This window comes from Dermacentor variabilis, chromosome 6 (genome assembly GCF_050947875.1).
Source record: "Dermacentor variabilis isolate Ectoservices chromosome 6, ASM5094787v1, whole genome shotgun sequence".
NCBI lineage: Eukaryota > Metazoa > Arthropoda > Arachnida > Ixodida > Ixodidae > Dermacentor > Dermacentor variabilis.
This window is the reverse complement of record NC_134573.1, coordinates 50855907-50867499: the sequence shown is the minus strand read 5'-3', so window position 1 is coordinate 50867499 and position 11593 is coordinate 50855907. Positions and strand designations below refer to the sequence as shown.

General features: G+C 44.1%; 1 protein-coding gene across 1 annotated transcript in view; it reads right to left on the bottom strand.

Moving 5' to 3' along the window:
• Nucleotides 1-442: 442 nt before the first annotated feature.
• The window catches only part of LOC142584161 (decapping and exoribonuclease protein-like), a 55464-nt gene continuing 44313 nt past the window's right edge, over nt 443-11593 (bottom strand). The window contains exons 4-6 of the mRNA XM_075694330.1: nt 3559-3694; nt 1533-1618; nt 443-942 (exon numbers count right to left, since the gene is read on the bottom strand). Coding sequence (XP_075550445.1) covers nt 822-942; nt 1533-1618; nt 3559-3694 — 343 coding nt within the window. The 3' untranslated portion in view covers nt 443-821. The remainder of the gene's footprint in view (nt 943-1532; nt 1619-3558; nt 3695-11593) is intronic.

Genomic DNA, 11593 nt, shown 5'->3' with positions numbered 1-11593 from the left:
TGTTGAACTAGTGCAAAAATTACGCAATTAGGGCGTAAACAATCACATGTCAATGTTCTTAGGTTCTGCGTAAGTAAAATATCACAGTCTATAATAACTAGTCCGACAACCTACTTTATTTACGGTTGACAACCCGTTGCAGCTGAGAAGGTTCCCAGTGAAAGTGACCGAGCTCAGCAAAACTAGCTGTTAGCTACTACACCTACATCGCGTGACAGGAAACAATTTCTCATTTATGCTCTTTGTACTGCTTCATTATTGTGTATATCTGTGTGAAATTTTGTTATCTTCACCTAAGGCAAGGCAATTCCACTCCTACAAACACCTTGATCTCTGCAAGGGCGCTGATAAGAGGCGACATGAGCATAACGCACCGCATATTAAGGGGCTTCCACGAACTGATACAACCATATGACCAAGGAAAATTACAATAATGCAGCTGCAGAAAAGGTGCATTTTATTTGTATGCCTGTATCCACAACCAGTATTCCGATGTCTGTACCGATTTATTTACATTGTACTCTAATTCAAAATATTTCGTGGCTTACAGAGCACTGCCATCAAACGTTAAAGTTTAAAATTGCCTACTTTGTCGAACTATAACAAAAATAGTGACAATTTTTGACAAAGAATATAAACCACATGCTTCGCACCCTCCATAAGGCAGTGTGCAGCAGAAGTACATCTGGAGGAATGCCAGAAGTTTTGCGGGGTGACCAAAAAATATGGAACATCTTGTCCTAGAATGGAGCCGTCAGAAGAACAGTGGTCGTGAAATCCTCCCATGATCTGCGATAAGGCGCGCAGTGAACGGGGACGCATCAGCAGTCTTCAAACGCCTCTATGAACCAATCTGGGAGGCCGTAAATGTTCTCGGGATCTGGCAGGCGCTTGCAGGCGACTTCCCGTGAAGACGGCGTATACTCGAAAAGGTAGGCAGTCCTGCGGGTCGGAAAACACAGACTCGTGACCCGGTTAGCAGTGAACGCGTCACATGTATGTGCATGTTCCCCTAAGGAGAAAATTTTCTTTACTGTAACATATGTAGGTGCGTGCCTCCTTGCTTTTGCGCACGCACAGGGCAGTGCGTGTGCACGCCTGCGGTGGTTATAATACGCATTCGGTGATATGCACCAGTGCACAGGGGGACCAAAATCAAACCATTCCTGGTTTTATAGGCAAGGCGTAGACCCCTTTTTGAAGCAATAAATCTGTTTTCGAATCTTCAGCTAATCTGTCAGAAGTAGTGAAAGTTTTCGAATAATCGCTATCGAGAATGTCTTCAATAGAGGGTGAAATGCAGGTTGTTATCGCTCTGTATATCATGCGTGGAATTAACGACTGCAGGTCACCACTTTAACCTTAGAAGTCCTGCCTGATGGCACTTAGGATTCTTACCCATTTACGCAGAGTACTTATTGCTTAGCTGTGACTGAAAATTTTGTGCAAATGATTATAATACGTTAACACTGTCAGTTTTCTGAAAATGAGAACAATGCAATCTGGTAAAATCAATAGTAATTTTCACTGACCTGCCATCATCACCTTCAACATTCTCTTTGATAAAGGAAAGCAGGCGGTTGCAGAAATTCATGCATACGTCATCTGACCACTGTCCCTGTAACCAAAAGAAGCAAGAACATTTAGCACGACAGGCATTTCAGTAACCAGATTATTTGGAGAAAATAAACAGAATTACTTCAATATTGCGTGCCAATAAGCATATTGAATACGAACCCGAGTACTTTTTCCACCTACTCTGGAAGACTGATCTAGGATGAGCTACAAAATTAAATATCAATTTCTTCAATTTCTATTTTTATATGGACTGTACAATCAATCTTTGTAGTTAGATCGGGAGATTTATCCTTAAATGATTTGTTTGCGTATTTGACCTCAATTGAGAAGAATATTGTCCCTTGGCTTCACGAGAATCGCCAATGTCGATTGAGATTCGTGCGCTTAGACTAAAGATGGCGCTAGGAATATATTTCAGTTAACATACGAACAAAATTGTAACAATAAATTATATATTATGGTAACTACGTTGAGCTGTCATACGCGTGCTACTCCTTATGCTTTTGCACCTGCGAACGTTATGAACCAGGAAATGCTGCTTTTTTCTGTCTTGCCATAATGAGGTATGGTTGCGAAAACAACTATATGAGGTACGTGGAACATCGTACTTCAAATAGTTGCCTTCACAATGGGACATCAAATGCAGTCATTTTGTCTCTTAAGGGTTAATTCTCATTGAACGCCTTCCACAGCGTTTCACACGGACGGACGTAAACCATAGGAAAGGTAGAACGAAAAGATGGAAAAGAACTGGCTATGTTTGTAGTTTTGCACTTGTGGTTGTCTTAGAACCACCAGCTGCACGCCGACCGCGAAGTCTACGGAGACAACAGGACTAGCTGTGCAATTGTGCAAGCTGAACAACGGTGCCTTCTAGGAGACTATGCTCGGCTAGCGATGCCTGAAATGAAGAAGTTTCGGAACAGAACTGGGCGTCGTCACATTGCTGTACCTGATTGCGCCATTTATCGTATACGCGGACGACAACTTCATTACGTTCTCTTCCTCTGATCTAACCTAGATTGTTGGCGCAGCAACGCGCACACTGCGTGTGCTAACGCAGCAGACCGTAGTAGAATTCTCTCACTACGCACAAGACTGTATTTTTTCTTGGCTGTCTGCTATGCTGCTATATCGCCGCTCACTACACATGGCAGCATATGAGACGACCAAGCACGCCGCGGCGAGCGTCAAACGTAGCAATGTCCTAGTCGATAGTGACAGCATACTGTGTCCTGACATCACAACATAGAATAATTCTGCGAAAGAAAAGCGAAACTAGCTGTACGTAGGCTACCATATTAAAATGTTTATGGAGCTTTCTGGCTCGTGGCCATTATTGTCTACGGCTAAGAGGCCTAGCACCTTCATTAAGCGATAAAACTGCATTGTCAAAAATAACATATCGGCACCCCTTTAAGCGGAGGCCGCACCTGCAACTTTTGCGTCGTTACACAAGCTTGCTTAACCGCATTAAGTTTCGTTACGCATTAGATTGCCCTTCCGTCATTAACATTTTATATCAAAAACTAAGAGATGCTCTACGTAATTTCATTTAATTATTTCGGCCATAGGCGTTACGTTCCCATAATCGTTACCATTTCAGCTGACGAACTAACGCATCGCCTAACCCCAATTTTCAAATGAGCGGAAGATGCGTTAACAGTTGGTTTGCTTTTTCCATTTATTAACTTTTTCTTCCTTCCGAGAGCACCCGGGTGGCATTATACCTCCCAGGAGCCATGGCCCTGCGGTGGAAGCCTTGGACCAAGGGATACCTTAGTCTCCACACGATCACCTTTGTTATAGTATAGTTGACATGCTGTCTTAAAAACTATTCTGACGACAGTTTTTCAGTGGGTGTCACCGCGCAGCTTATTAGAGACCTTATGAGAGGTATTTTGCATACGGCATTCTACTTTCTTTACTGACATGCGCACGCAGCATACAGAATTGCGGCTAAAGTGTTAGACAACTTACCCTAGCCATCTCCGGCATCTTCATGACGTCGAACTCCTTGATGTAGAGCACAATCCCATTGTCGTCGCGGAAGCCGCACAATGTCCTCGGGACGCCAGCCAGGCGGCAGTGGGCCCACCACCGTATTAACTTGTTCCTGCAACGTCAACAACAAGAGATTAATAAGCTATAGCGCCATATAGTGCGATAACATTGACGAAAATATCACTGACCCATGGTGCCTTATCGCAACTCACGACCAAAAACACTAGTGTCAAAGTTGCCACCATCCACAAGAACGGCCGGATAAGCAGTTAATAGCCGGCGTCGGCAGCTATATTTTACGAAAATTTATATTTTTCTTATAGCGCAACTATCACTTAACTCTGTGTGATTGTATTATAAATCAAAACAGATGTGATATTTAGTACTCTCTATTCATTTCATTTATTATATTGCGTGCAGGAATTACGAATAGCGCACGACTGAACTTGTTTACGAATCAACACGTTTTCGGAGAAGTGTGAAAGGATGGCAGGTGAATCGTTTTTATTGGAACTGATGTGCCAAAACGCTTTAATCATTTATTCATTCTTTCGCTTATTTCTGCAAGTGGCCATGGCCAGCGCAATGCTTTGGTGATGGCTATATTTAACGAAACCAGAAAGTAAATAAAAATTTGATACGCAAGACACTTGCAATAGAATATATGTATGCGTTATGAATATTCGACTAACGCATAAAAAGCTAGCTAAGGAAAACAAGCGCAAAAAAGGAGCTCAACATTTAGACGTACTCTATCGAGCTTGGTGAACAGGCGGGTAATATGGCAACGCTTATATTCATCACGAATGTAAAAGAAATACACCGGTGTTCCGCAAGCGCCGTAGCGTGACTGTGAACAAGTGCCGAAGCAAAACTCTCACATGAAACTAAGCTGTCCACAATTTTAGGTAAAATCCTACAGTCACGGTACTCTTGAGATGCAGTGAATGACAACAGTGAAACTCCGCAAATTGTGCTCTTAATCCTTACTTATGTTTTTCCAGCAATAAGTGATCGCATAGCAAACGAACAAGTCCCGTCTCAGCCAACTAAATGTTTAATTCGTTAGAGTCCTGTTGTTTCAAGCAATTTGGCAAAACTGAAGTTCTGCTCGCACAAGACATATATACAAAAGTAGAGCGCATTCCTTATTTGAAAAGGCTTCTGTTATTCTGAGTATCCCACCTAAAAATATATCATAGTATTCTCAACAATTCGCACATTAGCACCAAATTGTCACCGAGAGTCTCTAAAAAGAAATTGTGAGGCAGTCGGAAGGGGGCTGACCAGTGAAGCTGCTTCACACACGACACGGAAGTGGCACATAATTTTGAACAAATGTACAAACTCATACATTGTCTTGGTGGGCGAGCATCGTTACGAAAGGTACACACTATACTAATCTATACTAACCCAGGTACAACCATATTAGGAAGGCTCACAATGCTTCAACAAGACACTCCTTCACCACATCAGGAATTGGCCTCCCTAGTGCAGTATTCGGCCACCCCCTCCCAAATGGCTAACTCACTTACCCAATGGCCCTCAGTCCCCAGCCGCTGTGGAGCACCTGACCGAGGCAGCGGTCAGACCTCTAACGTAGCAGAGGGTGCTAAGAATCTCTGGAACTGGACAGACCGCCAATGGAAACTGAGCCTTACAACGTTTAACACCCAAAATCCTTCGAGTGCAGCTAGCCTAGCAAGAGACTTGGAGTAACTATCAGGCATTGTTTGGGATATTATTGGCCTTAGTGAAGTTAGAATAACTGGGGACGCTTACACAGTGCTGACAAATGGCTACGTCCTCTGCTATAGAGGACTACCAGATAAGAAGCAGTTCGAAGTAGGATTCCTAAGCCATAAGCACATAGCGGGCAACATCGACGAATTCTACAGCACTAATCAGAGGGGAGCAGTACTTGGAATAAAGCTGAATTGAAGGTATAGAAAAAAGATAGCACGAATCTACGTTCTAACCTAGTCAGAACTACGAAAAAAAAACTAAGTTTTATGAAGATGTTGAATTAGCGATGCGAAAAGTGAACTCAGTATACTGTAGTCATGGGCGACTTAAATGCGAAACTGGGAAAAGAGCAGTCTGGTGAAGAAGCAATTGGCAACTACGGTCTGGATTCTAAGAACATTGGAGGAGAGATCTTGGTAGAATGCACGGAAAGGAATAAGCGACGAGTAATAAACTCCTTCAGGAAGCGTTGAAACAAAAAGCGGACCTGCGAAAGCCCTAATGGTGAAACAAGAAATGAAATTGATTTCATACTTTCTGCCCATTCCAGCATAGTCAGGATGTAGAAGTGCTAGGTACGGTAAAGTGCAATGACCATAGGTTAGTGAGGGCTAGGATTCATGTCGGTTTGAAGAGAGAAAGAGTAAAATTTGTTATGAAAGAACAGGCCAACCTGCAAGCATTAAGGGTAAAAGCGGACAGATTCAGGTTGACACTTGCAAAAAATATATGCAGCCTTAGAAGAGATAGAGAAGAGAGCAGGCAGAATTTGCGGAACTGTCTAAACTAATCAACAAGGAGAAAATAATGGTCATTCGATATAATAACGCGAGAAGAACTGATGAATCAGTAAAGAATGGATGCAGCATGAAATAAGTGAGATGAAAACTTGGCATACGACAAGCCAAGGTGTATGCACTGAAAAATGAGCAGGGTAATATCATCATCAATCGAGAAGATAAGGTAAAACTAGCGGAAGACTTCTACATTGACCTGTACAGTGGAGTCAGGATAACTGAATTATAAACAGTAACGACCAGAATACAAAGCTCCTCCTATAACTAGCGATGAGGTCAGAAGGGCCTTCCAACTAAGAAATGAAACGAGGAAGGTCAACAGGAGAAGATGGAATAACCATCGATTTAATCAAAGGTGGTGGAGACGATGCTTGGAAAACTGGCGGCTCGTTATACGAAGTGTATCGACTGCAAGGGTTCCAGAACACTGGAAGCCTGCCAAAATTATACTAATACACATAAAGGGAGACGTTATAGAATTGAAAAATCATAGACCCATTAGCTTGCTTCCAGTATTACATAATATATTCACCAAGATATCCTCCAATAGATTAAGGTCAACAGGAGACTACAGTCAACCAAGGGAACAGGCTAGTTTCAGGAAGAGATGGTCGATAACGGATCACATCCATTACATCAATCAGGTAATCAAGAAATTTGCGGAGTACAATCTGGCTTTCTATATGGCTTTCATAGATTACAAAAGGAATTTCATTCAGTAGAGATACCAGCAGTCATAGAGGCATTAGGTAATGGAGGAGCAAAGGACGCTTACGTAAACATCTTAGAAAGTAGCTGAAAAAATCCACAGCTGCCTTAATTGTCCACCAGAAAATTAGGAAGATACTTATAAAGAATGGGGTCAGATAAGAAGGCACAACCACTCCAATGGTACTCACCGCATGTTTGGAAGAAATATTCAAGCTATTAAACTGGGAAAGCTTAGGAGTAACGATCAACGGCGAATATTTCAGCCACCATCGATTTACAGATGACACTGTTATGTGCAGCAGCACTGGGGACGAGTTACAACAAATGATTAACTTAACTGAGAGGGAGAGGGAGTATGGGATTGAAAACTAATAGGCCGAAGAGAAATATCATGATCAATAACCAGGCAAGGGAACGAGAGTTCAGGATCGCCAGTCAACCTCTAGAGTCTGTGGAGGAGTACATTTACCTAGGTAAATTACTCTCAGGGGACCTTGATTATGAAAAGGAAATTTACAGAAGAACAAAAATGGGTTGAGGTGCAGCGGTGGCGTAGAGGTAGAACACCCGCCTCGCGTGCAAGAGGTCCGTGGTTCGAATCCCGGTGCCGGCAATTTTCCGCCGGATTAAAAAAAATCCGCGCGTTGATAAAATTGCACAAACAGGTCTGATACGGTGACCAGAACCGGCAACGCACTCCCTCACCAGAGCAGGATTGGCCACACTGGTGCAGCACTTGGCCACAACCTCCTATATGAACACAACAATCAAACCCCGGCCCGCAGTCCCCAGCAGCTGCGAAGCAAATGACCACGGCGGCGGTCAGACCTGCGACGCAGCAGAGGGTGCAAAGAATCACTGGCTCCGGACAGGCCGCCATTGGAATATGAACCTTTAACGCTAGAACGTTATCTAGTGAGGCGAGTCTAGCAGTGCTATTGGAGGAATTAGAGGGCAGTAAATGGGATATAATATGTCTCAGTGAAGTTAGGAGGCTGAAAGAAGCCTATACAGTGCTAAAAAGCGGGCACGTCCTGTGCTACCGGGCTTAGCGGAGAGAAGAGAACTAGGAGTCGGATTCCTGATTAATAAGAATATAGCTGGTAACATACAGGAATTCTATAGCATTAACGAGAGGGTGGCAGGTCATGTTGTGAAACTTAATAAGAGGTACAAAATGAAGATTGTACAGGTCTACGCCCCTACATCCAGTCACGATGACCAGGAAGTCGAAAGCCTCTATGAAGACGTGGAATCGGCGATGGGTAGAGTGAAAACTAAATACACTATACTAATGGGCGACTTTAATGCCAAGGTAGGCAAGAAGCAGGCTGGAGACAAGGCAGTGGGGGAATATGGCATAGGCACTAGGAATAGCATGGGAGAGTTATTAGTAGAGTTTGCGGAACAGAATAATATGAGGATAATGAATACCTTCTTCCGCAAGCGGGACAGCCGAAAGTGGACCTGGAGGAGCCCGAAAGGCGAGTCTAGAAATGAAATAGACTTCATACTCTGCGCTAACCCTGGCATCATACAAGATGTGGACGTGCTCGGCAAGGTGCGCTGCAGTGACCACAGGATGGTAAGAACTCCAATTAGCCTAGACCTGAGGAGGGAACGGAAGAAACTGCTACATATGAAGCCGATTAATGAGTTAGCGGTAAGAGGGAAAATAGAGGAATTCCAGATCAAGCTACAGAACAGGTATTCGGCCTTAACTCCGGAAGAGGACCTTAGTGTTGAAGCAATGAACGACAATCTTGTTGGCATCATTAAGGAATGTTCAATGGAAGTCGGTGGTAACTCCGTTAGGCAGGATACCAGCAAACTATCGCAGGAGGCGGAAGATCTGATCAAGAAACGCCAATGTATGAAAGCATCTAATCCTACAGCTAGAATACAACTGGCAGAACTTTCGAAGTTAATCAACAAGCGTAAGACAGCTGACATAAGGAAGTATAATATGGATAGAATTGAACATGCTCTCAGGAACGGAGGAAGCCTAAAAAAAGTGAAGAAGAAACTAGGAATAGGCAAGATTCAGATGTATGCGTTAAGAGACAAAGCCGGCAATATCATTACTAATATGGATGAGATAGTTCAAGTGGCTGAGGATTTCTATAGAGATTTATACAGTACCAGTGGCACCCTCGACGATAATGGAAAAGAAATTAGTCCAGAGAAATTCGAAATCCCAAAGGTAACGCCGGAAGAAGTAAAGAAAGCCTTGGGAGATATGCAAAGGGGGAAGGCTGTTCGGAGGATCAGGTAACAACAGGTTTGTTGAAGCATGGTGGACAGATTGTTCTAGAGAAACTGGCCACCCTGTATACGCAATGCCTCATGACCTCGAGCGTACCGGAATCTTGGAAGAACGCTAACATAATCCTAATCCATAAGAAAGGGGACGCCAAAGACTTGAAAAATTATAGACCGATCAGCTTACTGTACATTGCCTACAAACTATTTACTAAGGTTCTCGCAAATAGAATCAGGAACACCTTAGACTTCTGTCAAGCGAAGGACCAGGCAGGATTCCGTAAAGGCTACTCAACAATTGATCATATTTACACTATCAATCAGGTGATAGAGAAATGTGCGGAATATAACCAACCCTTATATATAGCTTTCATTGATTGCGAGAAAGCGTTTGATTCTGTCGAAACCTCTGCAGTCATAGAGGCATTACGGAATCAGGGTGTAGACGAGCCTCAAGTAAAAATACTGAAAGATATCTATAGCGGCTCCACTGTCACCGTAGTCCTCCATAAAGCAAGCTACAAAATCCCAATAAAGAAAGGCGTCAGGCAGCGAGATACGATATCTCCAATGCTATTCACCGCGTGTTTACGGGAGGTATTCAGAGACCTGGATTGGGAAGAATTGGGGATAAAAGTTAATGGAGAATACCTTAGTTACGTGTGATTCGCTGATGATATTGCCTTGCTTAGTAACTAAGGGACCAATTGCAATGCATGCTCACTGACCTGCAGAGGCAAAGCAGAAGAGTGGGTCTAAAAATGAATCTGCGGAAAACTAAAGTAATGCTTAACAGTCTCGGAAGAGAACAGCAATTTACAATAGGCAGCGAGGCACTGGAAGTCGTAAGGGAATACATCTACTTAGGGCAGGTAGTGACGGCGGATCCGGATCATGGGACGGAAATAATCAGAAGAATAAGAATGGGCTGGGGTGCGTTTGGCAGGCATTTTCAGATCATGAACAGCAGGCTGCCATTATCCCTCAAGAGAAAAGTATATAATAGCTGTGTCTTACTAGTACTCACCTACGGGGCAGAAACCTGGAGGCTTGCGAAAAGGGTTCTACTCAAATTGAGGACGACGCAACGAGCTATGGACAGAAGAATTATAGGTGCAACGTTAAGGGATAACAAAAGAGCAGATTGGGTGAGGGAACAAACGCGAGTTAATGACATCTTAGTTGAAATCAAGAAAAAGAAATGGGCATGGGCAGGACATGTAATGAGGAGGAAAGATAACCGATGGTCATTAAGGGTTACGGACTGGATCCCAAGGGAAGGGAAGCGTAGCAGGGGGCGGCAGAAAGTTACGTGGGCGGATGAGATTACGAAGTTTGCAGGCATGGCATGGCCACAATTAGTACGGGACCGGGGTTGTTGGAGAAGTATGGGAGACGCCTTTGCCCTGCAGTGGGCGTAACCAGGCTGATGATGATGATGATGATGATGATGAAAAATGGGTTGGAGCGCAATGGGGATATATTGTCAGATCCTGACTGGAAGCTTATGGAAAATGAAAGGTGCACAATTAACGCATTCTACATGTACTAACCTATGGGGCAGAAACTTGGAGACTGACAATGAAGTTCGAAAATGAGTTAAGGACAGCGCAAACAGCAATGGAACGAAGAATGTTAGGCGTAACATTAAGACACAAGAAGAGAGAGTGGTATGGATCAGAGAGCGAACAGGGATAGCCGTTGTTCTAATTGACATTAAGAGAAACAAATGGAGCTGGGCAGGACTTTTAATGCGTAGCTTTGATAAGCGGTGGGCCATTAGGGTTTTAAATGGGTGCCAAGAGAAGGGAAGCGCAGTCGAATACGGCAGAAGACTAGGTGGGATGGTGAAATTACTTCGAAGGCGCTAGTTGGGATCGTTTTGCGTAGGACAGTGGTAATTGGAGATCGCAGAGAGAGGCCTTCGTCCTGCAGTACATGCTGCTGATGATTTACTGTCCCCGTAATCGCCACCATGCTGACGAGGTATCGACGTCGTATGCGTATCCGGCGGGATTAAGGTTAGCAAGTCTCCAAACACGCGCTCGACGCGCAGCTCCTGTGGCTGCAAGAACAACGTAGCGGTCGAAGCACCGGGACGCTCCGCGCACTAGTTCGTGCAGGTGGGAGAAGGCGGCGTTCTGGCTCCCACTGCTGGTGTATGTGGGGTGCGCGCCCACACTGATGTTTCTGCTGATTACATGTGTACATACAACACCTCGGTGTACCCACAATGATCTGATCGGGAGGAACCGCAAATGTACAGTTAAGGTTACTTAATGCTTATCAATGACAATGACAGACACAAAGTGTTTTCCGTCGGTCTCGCCTCAAGCACCATCGAGGTGCGACGCACGCAAGCGCCCTGATTACACCTGTGACGCAACAAGCCAGGTATGTGCCAGCACGCGTTTTATTCTGAGTAGCAGCAGCCTACCTCGCGTGTTGTGCCGGGCCGATATGTCGCCTTCAAGTAGGAGACTTCTGTTGAAGCG